We start from the raw sequence: 16,775 nt of genomic DNA, 5'->3' as shown, positions 1-16,775 counted from the left end.
CTAATGAGAGTCTCTTTAGAATATATTCCTTTATTTGTGTGTGTGTACTTTAGGTTCTGGGATACATGTGCAGATCATGCAGTACTGTTGCATAGGTACATACATGACAATATGGTTTGCTGCCTCCATCCCTGTCACCTACATCTGGCATTTCTCCCCATGTTATCCCTTCCCAACTCCCTACCCCCCGCTGTCCCTCCCCTAGTCCCCCCAGCAGACCCCAGTGTGTGGTGCTCCCCTCCCTGTGTCCATGTGTTCTCATTGTTCAACACCCACCTATGAGTGAGAACATGTGGTGTTTGATTTTCTCTTCTTGTGTCAGTTTGCTGAGAATGGTGGTTTCCAGGTTCATCCATGTCCCTACAAAGGACATGAACTCTTCATTTTTTATGGCTGCATAGTATTCCATGGTATATATGTGCCACATTTTCCTTGTCCAGTCTATCATTGATGGGCATTTGGGTTGGTTCCAGGTCTTTGCTATGCTAAACAATGCCACAATGAACATACGTGTGCATGTGACTTTATAATAGAACAATTTATAATCCTCCAGATATATACCCAGTGGTGGGATTGGTAGGTCAAAGGGAATTTCTATTTCTAGGTCCTTGAGGAATCGCCACACTGTCTTCCACAATGGTTGAACTAATTTGCACTCCCATCAACAGTGTAAAAGTGTTCCTATTTCTCCACATCCTCTCCAGCATCTGTTGTCTCCAGATTTTTTAATGATTGCCATTCTAACTTGCATGAGATGGTATCTCAATGTAGTTTTGATTTGCATTTCTCTAATGACCATTGATGATGAGTATTTTTCATATGTTTGTTGGCCTCATATATGTCTTCTTTTGAAAAGTGTCTGTTCATGTCCTTTGCCCACTTTTGAATGGATTTGTTGTGTTTTTTTTTCTTATAAATCTGTTTTAGTTCTTAGTAGATTCTGGATATTAGCCCTTTGTCAGATGGGCAGATTGCAAACATTTTTTCCCATTCTGTTGGTTGCCAGTTCACTCTAATGATTGTTTCTTTTGCTGTACAAAAGCTCTGGAGTTTAATTAGATCCCATTTGTCTATTTTGGCTTTTGTTGCCAATGCTTTTGGTGTTTTAGTCATGACGTCCTTGCCTATGCCTATGTCCTGAATGGTTTTGCCTAGGTTTTCTTCTAGGATTTTTATGGTGTCAGGTCTTATCTTTAAGTCTTTAATCCATGTGGAGTTAATTTTAGTGTAAGGTGTCAGGAAGGGGTCCAGTTTCTGCTTTCCGCACATGGCTAGCCAGTTTTCCCAACACCATTTATTAAACAGGGAATCCTTTCCCCATTGCTTGCTTTTGTCAGGTTTATCAAAGATCAGATGTTTGTAGATGTGTGGCATTGCCTCCAAGGCCTCTGTTCTGTTCCATTGGTCTATGTCTCTGTTTTGGTACCAGTACCATGCTGTTTTGATTACTGTAACCTTGTAGTACAGTTTGAAATCAGGTAGTGTGATGCCTCCAGCTTTGTTCTTTTTGCTTAGGATTGTCGTGACTATGCGGGCACTCTTTTGGTTCCACATGAAGTTTAAGGTGGTTTTTTCCAGTTCTGTGAAGAGGGGTCACAGGTAGCCTGATGAGGATAGCATTGAATCTATAAATTACTTTGGGCAGTATGGCCATTTTCACCATATTGATTCTTCCTAACCATGAGCATGGAATGTTTTTCCATCTGTTTGTGTCCTCTTTTATTTCCTTGAGCAGTGGTTTGTAGTTCTCCTTGAAGAGGTCTTTTACATACTTTGTTAGTTGTATTTCTAGGTATTTTATTCTCTTTGTTGCAACTGTGAATGGCAGTTCGTTCTTGATTTGACTCTCTTTAAGTCGGTTATTGGTGTATAGGAATGCTTGTGTTTCTGCACATTGATTTTGTATCCCGAGACTTTGCTGAAGTTGCTTATCAGTTTAAGGAGATTTTGGGCTGAGACAATAGGGTCTTCTAAATATACAATCATGTCATCTGCAAATAGAGACAATTTGACTTCCTCCTTTTCTAATTGAATACCCTTTATTTCTTTTCCTTGCCTGATTGCTCTGGCTAGAACTTCCAATACTATGTTGAGTAGGAGTAGTGAGAGAGGGCATCCTTGTCTGGTGCCAGATTTCAAAGGGAATGCTTCCAGATTTTGCCCGTGCAGTATGATATTGCTGTGCATTTGTCATAAATAGCTTTTATTATTTTGAGATACATTCCATCGATACCTAGTTTATTGAGAGTTTTTATCATAAAGGGCTGTTGAATTTTGTCGAAGACCTTCTCTGCCTCTGTTGAGAATAATCGTGGTTTTTGTCTTTGGTTCTGTTTATGTAGTGAATTACATTTATAGACTTGCGTATGTTGAACCAGCCTTGCATCCCCGGGATGAAGCCTACTTGACTGTTATGAATTAGCTTTTTGATGTGATGTTGCAATCAGTTTGCCAGTATTTTATTGAAGATTTTTGCATCTATATTCATCATGGATATTGGCCTGAAGTTTTTTTTTGTTGAGTCTCTGCTGGGTTTTGGTATCAGGATGATGTTGGTCTCATAAAATTATTTGGGAAGGATTCCCTCTTTTTGGATCGTGTGGAATAGTTTCAGAAGGAATTGTACCAGTTCCTCTTTGTATGTCTGGTAGAATTCAGCTGTGAACCCATCTGGACCTGGGCTTCTTTTGGTTGGTAGGCTGTTAATTGCTGCCTCAACTTCAGCCTTTGTTTTTGGTCTATTCAGGGTTTCGACTTCTTCCTGGTTTAGGCTTAGAAGGGTGCAAGAGTCCAGGAATTTTTCCATTTCATCCAGGTTTACTGGTTTATGTGCATAGAGTTGTTTGTAGTAATCTCTTATGGTGGTTTGTATTTCTGTGTAGTCAGTGGTGATATCCCCTTTATCATTTTTATTGCATCTATTTGATTCTTCTCTTTTTTCCTTTTTATTAATCTGGCTAGTGGTCTGTCTATTTTGTTGATTTTTTTCAAAACACCAGCTCCTGAATTTAGTGATTTTTTGAAGAGTTTTTTTGTGTCTCTATCTCCTTCAGTTCTGCTCTGATCTTAGTTATTTCTTGTCCTCTGCTAGCTTTTGAGTTTTTTTTTATCTTGCTCCTCTAGCTCTTTACATGTTGATGATAGGGCTTCGATTTGAGATCTTTCCTTGCTTCTCATGTGGACATTTTCTTTAGGATACATTCCTCAGGATGGAGCTGCATATTTTCAACGTGACTAGACATTGCCAAACTGATTGCACCACTGTGCCTTTCATCAGTGTGAGGCCACAGTACTCCTTGCCCTTTTATTTCCAGCATGTAATATTGTGTGTTTTTACATTTTTTTTTTTTTTTTTTTGAGATGGAGTTTTGCTCTTGTTACCCAGGCTGGAGTGCAATGGCGCGATCTTGGCTCACCGCAATCTCCGCCTCCTGGGTTCAGGCAATTCTCCTTTCTCAGCCTCCCGAGCAGCTGGGATTACAGGCACGCACCACCGTGCCCAGCTAATTTTTTGTAATTTTAGTAGAGACGGGGTTTCACCATGTTGACCAAGATGGTCTCGATCTGTCGACCTCGTGATCCACCCACCTCGGCCTCCCAAAGGTGTTTTTACATTTTTAACAAGCTGCTTGATGTCAAGTCAGATTTTTTAGAGACCCATACTGTCACTCCAAGGTGGACTGGACATGGATAAGGGATGAGGAAGCCTTCTTTGACGTTATTTTCTCTATGTACAGGAGTATGGGCCAATGACTTGAAATGACACCGGATGTTTTATAAGCATGTTATACATTTTGATGTTAAGTAATCTTAGGAATATCAGTTTTAGGAGTTTGTGTTCATAGAAATAAGGACACACTTTTTATGATAAGGACAATGAAAATGATTTGTTTTAAAAACACTAAAAATGGAATTTAAGCCAAATAGATGATCTACCAACCATTAGAATATCTAATACTGCTTCTCTTAAATCATTCTGATTTAGGAAATTGAAAAACGGACCTTTGAAAATGCTAGGTTTATGATGAGAAATGCCATAAGTCGATGTTTATTCTATGGGTCCTTGATAGTTGGGATTTGGACAGCTCTGTTATTCATATATTTCCGCCATGATCATGTGAGCGACCAGCAGAAGGAAAGCCATGAGCCTCTGTCAGCTTGGTCCCCTGGAAAAAAAGTACATCAGCAAATTATCTATGGCTCAGAGCAAATACCAAAACCACGTGTAATAGTCAAAATCCCTGGTAAAGATAAAGCAAATTCTATGTTGGGTAAGTATTTTGATTTTTTTCTGTTAGCCGTTTTAAGGGGAAAATATACCACAATATTTAATATTTGGAAGAGTATGAGAATATCCTTTTTCAAGCAATTTACTTCTTAAGTAATAAATTATTTTATATATGTATATATTAATATATAGAAAATAATACAAGAAGTATGTATGCATTTACCACTTAACTTTCTCATTTTAAATATAGTTTGCTATGTTTGCTTCAGATAGCTTTCTGCTTTTCCAAGAAATAAGTTCTAATAGTACAGTAAGAACTCTACCTCTGGCCGGGCATGGTGGCTCACACTTGTAATTCCAACAGATGGGAGGCCGAGATGGGCAGATCACGAGGTCAGAAGATCAAGACCACCCTGGCTAACATGGTGAAACCCCATCTCTACTAAAAATACAAAAATTAGCTGGGCGTGGTGGCGCGTGCCTGTAATCCCAGCTACTCAGGAGGCTGAGGCAGGAGAATCGCTTGAACTCAGGAGGTGGAGATTGCAGTGAACTGAGATCGTGCCATTGCACTCCAGCCTGGCAACAGAGTGAGACTCCATCTCAAAAAAAAAAAACAAAACTCTACCTCCCTCCCATCTGCACCCTGCCCTCATAGGTTTTCTGATCTGAAGTGATGGATGTCTTTCTCATGCATGTCTCTTCCACTTCCTTTGTATATTATCCCTAAGAAAAATATAGTGTTCTGTATTTTGCTATATTTTTAGATATTCTGATAGACATATCCTTTTGGAACTTGCTTTTTTTTCTCATCACTATGTTCATAAGATTATTTTCCCATGTTCCCACACATGAACACCTAGTTTTGCCAGGCATGGTGGCTCACACATGTAATCTCAACACTTTGGGAGGCCGAGGCAGGAGGATCACTTGAGTCCAGGAGTTCAAGACCTGCCTGGGGAACATAGCAAGATCCCAACTCAACAAAAACAATAATAAAAACTTTCGAGGTGTGGTGGTGCAGGCCTGTGGTCCCAGCTACTTGGAGAGCTGAGGTGGAAGGATCACTTGAGCCCAGGAAGTCAAGGTTACAGTGAAATATCACTGGGCCACTGCACTCCAGTCTGGGCAACAGAGAGAGATGCTGTATCAAAAAAATAAAAACAGCCAGGAGCAGTGGCTCATGCCTGTAATCCCAGCACTTTGGGAGGCCAAGCAGGCAGATCACGACGTCAGGAGTTCAAGACCAGCCTGGCCAACAAGATGAAACCCCGTCTCTACTAAAAAGACAAAAATTAGCTGGGTGTGGTGGGCGCCTGTAGTCCCAGCTACTCGGGAGGGTAAGGCAGGAAAATTGCTTGAACCCAGGAGGTGGAGATTTCAGTGAGCTGAGATCTCACCACTGCACTCCAGCCTGGGCAACAGTGTGAGACTCCATCTCAAAATAAATAAATTAATTAAATACAAATATAAATACTCAGTTTAACAAAATAAACCCTAAGAAAGATAAAGAAAATAAGAATAGAAATTAAAGCCTTAACATATAGGCCTAAGTTTCTGTGGATCCCTGCTCTGAACAGCCCTCCCATTAGATGACCAGGTAGGTGTTGGCCTGAAACTCTACCTAAGCACTACTCTAGTGTGTGACACACGACAGCCCCTTTGCAGGTCTCCTGCTCATGTCCCCGAGGTCACGCCCTAATTCTGGCTCTCAGTCTTACCACTCGGATGGAGACAGAAGGCAGAGAAACAGCAAACCAAGGATGAGTGCGGGGGACAGTGTTGCTTTCGGGAAGTGAGTAGAGCCTGATTATATGCCAAGTGAAACAAGTATTGGGGTGGCCGAACTGTTCCCCAACGTAGCTGGGCCACTTTCTATGAGCGTATAGAACCCCATTTCCTCTGGATCTTTGCCAATACTTGACACGGTGCAATTTCTCCATTTTAGTTATTCTAATGGATGAGTAAGTTCATCACTTTGGTTTTAATTCGTATTCCCCGATGACTAATGATTTTGAGAACCTTTTTGTGTGTTTAATAACCACTAATATATCTTCTTTTATAAAGTGTCTTATGGAGTCCTTTGTCTATTTCTAAATGGGGCACTTTTCTGCTTGATTTTTAAGAGTTAAATATTCTTAATATTCAAGTTTCTTAATATGTGAGTTGCAAATATGTTGTATAAATCTGTGGCTTGTCTTTTTATTCTCTTTAGCGGTGTTATTCAAAAAGCACAATTTTACATTTTAAAATTTTGGATTTTTTATTTCATAAGTCCCTAACATGTCTCACAACGTTCATTTTCATGCTGTTCAATTCACATTTTCCTGTATGATTCATGATTTTTATGTTTCCTCTAGAAACCTTTGCTTACCTCAAGTTCACAAAGATTTCATTCTATGTTTTCTTTTGGAAATGAATTTAAAGTTTCAGATTTCACATTAGGGCCATGATCTATTTCGAGTTAATTGTTGTGACGACGTGAGGTAAAAATCAATGCTCATTTTTTCCATATGGATATTGTAAGAAACAAACTCGCCCATCCAAACTTAAAGAATGAACTCAGAGACCCAGAGAAGAGTGAAAGTGAGACTTTTAATGACAGTGATGCGAGATCGGCTGCTTGGCCCACAGGCGCACCCAGCGCAGTTTCAACAAGCAATTTATCCCCTAGTGCGCAGGCGACTCCCGGCTCCTCATAGACTGAGTGCGGCAGGGTCACAATCCTCCCGGACATCGCCTGTTGATTATTAGGCAGGGACTTCAAGTATGTTCTTCAGGGTCTTTCTGCTGCTTTTGTTTGTTTGTTTGTTTGTTTGTTTGTTTGTTTGTTTGTTTGTTTTGTTTTGTTTTGTTTTTTTGAGACGGAGTTTCGCTCTTGTTACCCAGGCTGGAGTGCAATGGTGCGTTTTCAGCTCACCGCAACCTCCGCCTCCTGGGTTCAGGCAATTCTCCCGCCTCAGCCTCCCGAGTGGCTGGGATTACAGGCACGCGCCACCGTGCCCAGCTAATTTTTGTATCTTTAGTAGAGACGGGGTTTCACCATGTTGACCAGGATGGTCTCGATCTGTTGACCTCGTGATCCACCCGCCTCGGCCTCCCAAAGTGCTGGGATTACAGGCTTGAGCCACCGCGCCTGGCCTTTCTCCTGCATTTTATTGCAGCCCACCATGCACTGCGACCGTCTCAGGATTCTTTAAACATTTGATTTATAGCCCTAGTGGCTGCACTTGGCTGATAAAAAGGGTACTATTATTTATGCTGCAAGCTAGCCTAAACTAAATTCTTTGGTGGGTGGAGAGGGAGTTGTTGAAGGTGCCCTGATGGAGAGACGCCTGGCCGCTGGGTGAAAGGGAAAGCAGGAAGGGGCGGGGTGGGGGTGTGGCTCAGGACATTCGGGCTTCTTTATCTCTCTGTTTATCTATGGAAATAGAGAAATTTATCTCTTTATCTCTCTCTTTCTCTGCTTAAACCTATACTGAGGCACTTAGAATTGAAAATGGACCATCACATGTAGGTTATTTTCTGCAGATATCCAGTTGATCAACACCCCTTGTTGATAAACTCCCCTTTCCCCACTGATATCAGAATATTTACCCCCTCCATGTCTCATGTTGAAATTTGGCCCACCGTGTTGAATGTGGAGGCTGGCAGGATGTGTCTGGTTTACGTGGGCAGATCCCTCATGAACGGCCTACAGGAATGAGCCCTGCTTCTGTTAGCTCATGGGAAAGCTGGTCGTTTAAAGAGCCTGCCGTCTCCCCACCCCTTGCTCCCTCTCTTGCCATGTGACTTGCCTGTTTCCCCTTTGCCTCCTGCCAAGACTGGAAGTTGCCTGAGGCTCCCACTAGCAGCAGATGCTGGCTGCATGCTTCTGGCACGAACTGTGAGCCAAATAAATCTCTTTTCCTTATAAATACCCAGCCTCGGGATAGCAATGCAAAATGCCCCCTAACGCCCACCTTTATCAAGAATTATTTCACCATTTTTGCACAGATTGATTTCTGAATTCTATTCTGGTTCTTTTAAAAAATTATTCTAGATCTTTCCTTTCCTGCATCGCTGCTAGTAACCCTTTACTTATATGACTCTAATTACCTTTTCTTGCAGGTGTGGATTTTAACCATACAAACCCAGAACTTCATAAAGATTTTTTAAAATACGGATTCAATATAATTATCAGTAGAAGCTTGGGCATCGAGAGAGAAGTGCCAGATACCAGGAATAAAATGTATGTTCTCTCTCTCTCATTTTCTAGATAGACAGATAGGAAACAATTACTAATCAGATTTTAATTTTAGCATACTAGATAGAAATGTTATAATATAGATTCCTATTTTTAGGACTTGAATTCAGATAATATCAAGATTCTATTTCAAGATTCTAATGCTTATAGTATGGAGAATATCTTTTTGATGGGCACAAAATGTGTTCTAGAAGTTTCCAAGAATTGAGTTACTCACAGATCTTTTTTTTTTTTTGAGACGGAGTTTCGCTGTTGTTACCCAGACTGGAGTGCAATGGCACAATCTCAGCTCACCGCAACCTCTGCCTTCTGGGTTCAAGCAATTCTCCTGCCTCAACCTCCCGAGTAGCTGGGACTACAAGCATGCACCACCATGCCCAGCTAATTTTTGTATTTTTAGTAGAGACGGGGTTTCACCTCATTGACCAGGATGGTCTCGATCTCTTGACCCTGTGATCCACCACTCCCGGCCAGATCTTTTTATTAAATCACCAGTAATAGCTTCTGGCCAAAGGGGCATTCATTCCTGATACAAAATGCTCTGCACAGCTGCCTTTTTCCCCCCAAATCTGCTTTTTTCCCCCCCCAAAAAAGTTCCTTCAATCATTGTATTAACAATCATTATGTTCATGATTATTAACCTAATGATTATGTTATGTGATAAAATAAACCTTACATAAAATTTACCATTTTAATCCTTTTTAAATGTACAATGTGGACAGTCACATTGTGCAGCCTTCGATACCATCCTTCTCCAGAACTCTCTCACCATTCCAAACTGAAATTCTGTACCTGATATGATTTGGCTCTGTGTCCCCACCCAAATCTTATCTTGAGTTGTAATCCCCAGGTGTTAAGGGAGGGACCAGGTGGGAGGTGACTGGGTCATGGGAGTGTTTTCCCTCATTCTATTCTCATGATAGTGAGAGAGTTCTCATGAAATCTGATGGTTTTTAAAGTAGCAGTTTCCACTGCACTCTCTCTCACCTGCCACCATGTAAGACGTGCCTTGCTTTCCCTTCACCATCCACCATGATTGTAAGTTTCCTGAGGCCTCCCAGCCATGTGGAACTATGAGCCAATTAAACCTCTTTTGTTTAGAAATTACCCAGTCTCAGGTAGAATCTTTATAGCAGTGTAAAAATAGACTAATACAGAAAACTGGTACTGGGAGTAGGGCACTGCTATAAAGATACCTAAAAATGTGGAAGCAACTTTGGAACTGGGTAACAGGCAGGGGCTGAAACAGTTTGGAGGGCTCAGAAGAAGATAGGAAGATGTGGGAAAGTTTGGAATTTCCTAGAGACTCGTTGAATGGCTTTGGTCAAAATGCTGATAGTGATGTGAACAGTGAAGTCCAGGCTGAGGTGGTCTCAGATGGACATGAGGACCTCGTTGAAAACTGGAGTAAAGGTGACTCTCATTATGCTTTAGCAAAGAGACTGGTGGCATTTTGCCCCTACCCTGGAGATCTATGGAACTTTGAACTTGAGGTTTGGAAAATTTGCAGCTGATCATGCATAGAATAGAAAAACCCAATTTCTGGGGAGAAATTCAAGCCAAATCCAGCTGCAGAAATTTACACAAGTAATGAGGAGCTGAATGTTAATAGCCAAGACAATGAGGAAAATGTCTCAAGGGCATTTTGGAGATCTTCACAACAACTTCTCCCATCACAGGCCCGGAGACCTAGAAGGAAAAATGATTTTGTGGGCCAGGCCCAGGGCCCCACTGCTCTGTGCAGCGTTGGGACAAGGTGCCCTATGTCCCAGCTGTTCCAGCCATGGCTAAAAGGGGCCAAAGTACAACTCAGACTGTGGTTTCAGAGGGTGCAAGCCCCAAGCCTTGGTGGCTTCCATGTGGTATTGGGCCTGTGTGCGCAGAAGACAAGAGTTGAGCTTTGGGAGACTCTACCTAGAATTCAGAGGATATATGGAAACACCTGGGTGTCCAGGCAGAAGCCTGCTGCAGGGGCAGAGTCCTCATGGAGAACCTCTACTAGAGTAATGTGGGGAAGGGAAATGTGGGGATGGAGACCCCACACATAGTCTCCACTGAGGCACTGCCTAGTGGAGCTGTGAGAAGAGGGCCACCATCCTCCAGACCCAGAATGGTAGATCGACCGTGCACTTGGAAAAGCCATAGGCAATCAACACCAGCCCACGAAAACAGCTGTGGAAGATGTACCCTGCAGAGCCATAGAGGCAGAGCTGCCCAAGGTCTTGGGAGCTCACCCTTACATCAGTGTACCCTGGATATGAGACATGGAGTCAGAGGAGATCATTTCAGAGCTTTAGGGTTTAGGGGCCAGGCACCATGGGTCACGCCTGTAATCCCAGCCCTTTGGGAGGCCTTGGTGGGCAGATCATGAGATCAAGAGTTTGAGACTACCTGGCCAGCATTGTGAAACCCCAGCTCTACTAAAAATACAAAATTAGCCAGGCATGGTGGCGCGCACCTGTAGTCCCAGCTTCTCAGGAGGCTGAGGCATGATAATTGCTTAAACCCAGCAAGCCAAGATTGCACCACTGCACTCCAGCCTGGGTGACAGAGCAAGACTCCATCTCAAAAGAAAAGGAAAAAAATTTTAATGACTGCCCCTCTGGGTTTCAGATTTACATGGGGCCTGTGGCCCCTTTGTTTTGCCCAATTTTTCCCATTTGGAATGGGAATATTTACCCAATGCCTATACTCCCATTGTATCTTGAAAATAACTAACTTGTTTATAGGCTCATAAAAGGTAGAGACTTTTCTCAGATGAGACTTGGACTTTTGAGTTAATACTGGAATGAGTTAATACTTTGGGGAACTGTTGGGAAGGCATGACTGGTTTTGAAATGTGAAAAGGACATGAGATTTGGGAGGGGCCAGGGGCAGAATTATATGGTTTGGCTCTGTGTCCCCACCCAAATCTCATGTCGAATTGTAATCCCAGGTGTCAAGGGAGGGACCAGGTAGGGGGTGACTGGATCATGGGGGTAGTTTCCCCCATGCTGTTCTCATGATAGTGAGGGACTTCTCATGAGATCTGATGGTGTTTAAAGTGGCAATTTCCCCCGTGCTCTCTCCCCCACCACCGTGTAAAATGTTCCTTGCTTCCCCTTCACCTTCTGCCATGATTGTAAATTTCCTGAGGCTTCCCCAACCATGTGGAACTGTGAGTCAATTAAACCTCTTTTGTTTAGAAATTACCCAGTCTCAGGTAGCATCTTTATAGCAGTGTGAAAACCAGCTGATACAATACTCATCAAACAACAACTCTCTGTTTCCCACCCCAACACCCCCTAGAACCACCATTCTACTTTGTGTGTCTATGAATTTGATTACTTTAAGTTCCTAATATAAGTGAATTCATACGGTATTTGTCTTTTTTTTGTGACTGACTTATTTTGCTCAGCATAATGCCCTCAAGGTTCGTCTGTGTTGTAGTGTGTATGTGCTAATGCCTTTTTAGTATCTTTTAGGTTCTGATGGTTTCCAGACCAAAAGGGCTAGTATTCTCCTTTAAATGAGAAATACTTACGTTAAGGAATATCCAGGAAACAGGAGAAAGTGGGGCCGCTTTGCCTTGTTGCAATTTGTGTGCAACACAAACATTTGAAGCTACAAATATCACTTATGCTGTGGCACACTCAAGAGATGTAGGGTTTGTACATGATGACACAATGTATCTGGGTCATGATAAAATAAAAATATAAATTTACTCAAACCATAGAACATGGTATTAATATTAGATAACAGTGTTTCACTGAACTGAATATTTATCTTCTGCAAAGCTCAATACTTAAAAATATCTTTTGAGTTAGGAAATTCTCTCTGTATTATCATTTATTCTCCCTAAATCTCACCTTCTAAAATAGTGTCATTGCTTTTGCTTCCTTTCTGTATCACATGATTACTGTTCAAAAAGCAGAACATTTAGAGAGATTTGTCCAAAAAGAAAAGTGGACTTAGCAGTTTTAATATTCAAAATACAACTTTTACTGGGAAATTCAATTCTGTACAAAGAACCCACTACTACATTTAAAAATCCACTTCTAAGCGTAGCTACCACTGTCTGGAGTCCAACCAGATTTTTAGCCATTATTGTAATAGCCATGTTGTTTCATTAAATGGAATTTTCATTTTAGCTTTGCCTTACTTTCTAAAAAAATGTAATCTGGTCTCCTAAAATGAGTTTGGAAGTGTTTCTTCCTCTTTAAATTTCTGGAAGAGTTTGAAAGGGATTGGAATTCATTCTTCAAGTAAATTTAGCAGTGACGCCATCAGGTCCTGGGGTTTTCTTTGATGAGAGATTTTTATTCTTGATCCAATGCCCTTACTCATTTTACTCTGTTCAGATTTTCAGTTTCTTCACGATTCAGTTTTGATAGGTCGTATGTTTCTGGAGTTTATTCATTTCTTCTAGGTTGTGCGATTTGTTGGCATGTAATTGTTCATAGGAGTCTTTTATTCTCTGTGTTTCTGTGCTGTCAATGATGTCGCCTCTTTCACTTCTGGTCCTGTTTTTGTTTTGTTTTTACTCTTCTCTTGTCTTAGTCTAGCTAAAGGTTTGTCGAATTTGCTTATCCTTTTAAAAACCCGCCTTTTGGCTTGGTTTGTCTTTCTCTCGTTTCCGAATCTCTATGGCATTCATTTCTGCCCTTTGTTGTGTTCTTTCTTTTACTCAATGTGGGCTTAGTCTGCTCATCTTTCTCTTGTTCCAGGTATAACATTAGGTTGTGTATTTGGAAACTTGCTTCTTTTTTGATATAGGTGTTTATTCCTATAATCCCCAAACTTAGTACGGCTTTTGCTGCATCCCATATGTTTTGGTATTTTTTTTCATTTCGATTTGTCAAGATATTTTAAATTTCTATCTTACTGTCTTTTAAAAAATTTCTTCTTTGACCCATTGGTTGTTTAGGAACATGTTGTTTAATTTCCATATATTTGTGAGTTTTCTGAAATTTATCCCATTCTGATTTCTAGTTTCATACCATGTGGTCAGAAAAGATGCTTGATATGATTTCAATCTTAAATTGTTAAGACTTCTTCTGTGGCCTAATATTTGATCAGTCCTGGAGGATGGCCCGTGTGCACCAGAGGAGAAACGTATGCCCTTCAGCTGTCGGATAAAATGCTCTAAATGTGTCTGTTAGGTCCATTTGATCTAATAAAGTATAGTTGAAGCCCAGTATTTCCTTATTGATTTTCTGTCTGGATGATCTGTACACAGGTATAAGTGGGGTATTGAGTCCCCTACTATTATGTTATTGCAATCTATTTCTCTCTTCAGATTTTTAACGTTTTCTCTATATATTTAGGTTCTCTGATGTTGGGTAGAGATATATTTACAGTATGTCTTCTTGATGTTGTATCTTAGTAGTATACTATCAATTGGCAATATAATATTGTTGTATCTTCTTGATGAATTGGGCCCCTTATCACTACATAAAATGACCTTCTTTATCTCTTTTTGCAGTTTTGGACTATCTGGTTTACTTCAGTGTAAGTACTCTGCTCTCTTCTGGTTTCCATTTGCATGACATACCTTTTTCCAACTCATCACTTTTCACCCTTGTATATCATTGAAGGTGAAGTGAGTTTCTTGTAGGCAGCATAAGTTAGGTCTTGCTTTTTTAATCATGTTTTTCAAATGGAGATTTATGTATATATTTTCAGAAGACTGCAGATTCTTACTGAGATTATCCAGGACGATTCTAAAATTTCATCTTCCCACTTTCATATATTATTTTTAATAAATATATATTCAGGAGGACAGCTTGTTACTAGTCTCACTGAATTTCAGTAGGTAATAAAAATATTAGTACATTATACAAATGATGTCAAACAAAGACAGACCAAATACATAAATTACATGTTATAACAAGTTACTTTACAGTATGGCCAATAGATTTTCTTTTTTAGATGAATTCTTGCTCTGTTGCCCAAGCTAGAGTGCGGTGGCATGATTTCAGCTCACTGCAACCTCTGCCTCCCAGGTTCAAGCAATTCTTCTGCCTTAGCCTCCCAAGTAGCTGGGATTACAGGTGCCCGCCATCATGCCTTGCTAAATTTTTTGTACTTTTTTTTTGGTAGAGATGGGGTTTCACCATGTTGGGCAAGCCAGTTGCAAACTCCTGACCTTGTGATCCCCCTGCCTTGGCCTCCCAAATGCTGGGATTACAGGTATGAGACATCGCGCCGGCATGAATTTTTTAAAACAATATTTCACATACAAAAATAGGACTGAGAGATATTTTTTGAGACAGAGTTTCACTCTTGTTGCCCAGGCTATAGTGCAATGGCATGATCTCACCTCATTGCAACCTCTGCCTCCCAGGTTCAAGCGATTCTGCTGCCTCAGCCCTCCGAGTAGCTGGGATTACAGACATGTGCCACGACATCCGGCTAATTTTGTATTTTTTAGTGGAGACAGGGTTTCTCCATGTTCGTCAGGCTGGTCTCGAACACCCAACCTCAGGTGATCTGCCTGCCTCGGCCTCCCAATGTGCTGGGATTACAGGCATGAACCACTGCACCCGGCAGGACTGAGAGATTTAAGCAAACACACGCCACATAGTAGGAGTCAAGTCAAATTAAGAAATTAACTTTCCTATAGCAAGTGGAAAATAAGTTATAAGTGGTCATGTCATTTCATCAGAACCCAACCTGAAATTAATATTAATTTATTTGATTTTAACCCTTCTAGCCATATTTCATGATTTTTAACTGTTTTGGTTTTGGCTGTGTATGAACTTATGAGCACAAGGAGATTCTGAGCTCCTAAGTTCACATATTTAAGAAACTTTAAAGTTAACAATTCATCTCTGGAGGCCAAGACCTTATTTTTCTCTCTTCAAAATAAGTCTGTGTACGATTCAAGTTTTTTAAATCCTGATTTGTGTTTTTCTTTTTTGTGTTATCCTCATCAGATTTGGATATCAGACTTATACTGGCTTTATAAACTGAATTTGAGAGTTTTTGACTATAAACTAGTTGGGATAATATGATAATTACCTATTATGTTGAAATAGCATGTGCTTGGTAATTATGAATCACCAGTGCATTTTTTTTTTTTTTTTTTTTTTTTTTGAGACAAGAGTTTCATTCTTGTTGCCCAGGTTGGAGTGCAATGGCACGATCTTGCTTACCACAACCTCTGCCTCCTGGGTTTAAGTGAATCTCCTGCCTCAGTCTCCCGAATAGCTGGGTTGTAGGCATGCGCCACCATGCCCGGCTCATTTTGTATTTTTAGTAGAGATGGGGTTTTTTCCATGTTGGTCAGGCTGGTCTTGAACTCCTGACTTCAGGTCATCCACTGGCCTCTGCCTACCAAAGTGCTGGAATTACAGATGTGAGCCACCACGCCTGGCCACCAGTGCATTTTTTAGTGGTAGACATTGAGAAACTGCCAGATTTCTCCAAGGTTATTGTTCTACTCAAGCTTTCTATTTCTAGGGGCTATTTAGGACACTATTATCATAAAACTTCATTCCACCTGTTTTTAAATTTTTTGGCAAAATGTTGTATATCTTATTTCCCTAATTATTAGGATCTCCACTGGAACCACACCTTCTTCCTCATTTTTTTGTTGTATATTTTCCCACTCCCTTTTTAAGCTTGATATGCATTGTTTTGTCTTTCAAAAAACAAGCTTTTGATTATACTCACCAATTTTACTTTTTTGTCTTCCAGTTCATTAATTTCTAGCTATCTAGTTATCTTTATTTGTTCATTTTTCTTTCTTTTGGTTTATCCTGTTTTTTTTTTTTTTTTGGTAGTTTGTAAAGTTAGTTTGATTATTTTACCTCTTTGTTGTGCATTTATAAATATTCATTTTATTCTGATTAAAATTTTAGTCATATCTCTTAGATTTTAATATGATAGGCTTTTATTTTTAATTTCTATATAATTTACAACTTCCTCTAATCCAAAAATTATTTAGAAAAATCAAGTTTTTAAAATTCTATTTAAACAAGTAAACCACCATTTACACATTAGCTTATCAGCTGGGTGTGGTGGCTCACGCCTGTAATCCCAGCACTTTGAGAGGCTGAGGCAGGTGAATCACCTGAGGTTGGAGTTTTGAGACCAGCCTAAACAATATGGTGAAAACCCATCTCTACAAAAATTAGCCAAGTGTGGCCGTGTGCACCTGTAGTACCAGCTACTCAGGAGGCTGAGGCAGGAGAATCTCTTGAACCCAGGAGGTAGAGGTTGCAGTGAGCTGAGATCACGCCATTGAACTCCAGCTTGGGTGACAGAGTGAGACTGTCTCAAAAAAAAAATTAATTTATCAGTCATCCATTACCACAT

The 16,775-nt window shown here is 40.5% G+C and overlaps 1 protein-coding gene across 3 annotated transcripts in view; it reads left to right on the top strand.

The window, feature by feature from the left end:
* GALNTL5 (polypeptide N-acetylgalactosaminyltransferase like 5) overlaps positions 1-16,775 on the top strand; it is a 66,046-nt gene that overhangs the window by 7,966 nt on the left and 41,305 nt on the right. For all 3 annotated transcript variants that reach the window (XM_035254334.3, XM_078343427.1, XM_078343428.1), the window contains exons 3-4: positions 3,986-4,271; positions 8,339-8,459. In XM_035254334.3, the coding sequence (XP_035110225.3) occupies positions 4,022-4,271; positions 8,339-8,459 (371 nt within the window). In that variant the 5' untranslated portion in view covers positions 3,986-4,021. The remainder of the gene's footprint in view (positions 1-3,985; positions 4,272-8,338; positions 8,460-16,775) is intronic.

Source organism: Callithrix jacchus, chromosome 11 (assembly GCF_049354715.1).
Source record: "Callithrix jacchus isolate 240 chromosome 11, calJac240_pri, whole genome shotgun sequence".
Taxonomy (NCBI): Eukaryota; Metazoa; Chordata; class Mammalia; order Primates; family Cebidae; genus Callithrix; species Callithrix jacchus.
Note: the sequence above shows the minus strand (reverse complement) of the source record. Positions and strands in the feature narration are given on the sequence as shown.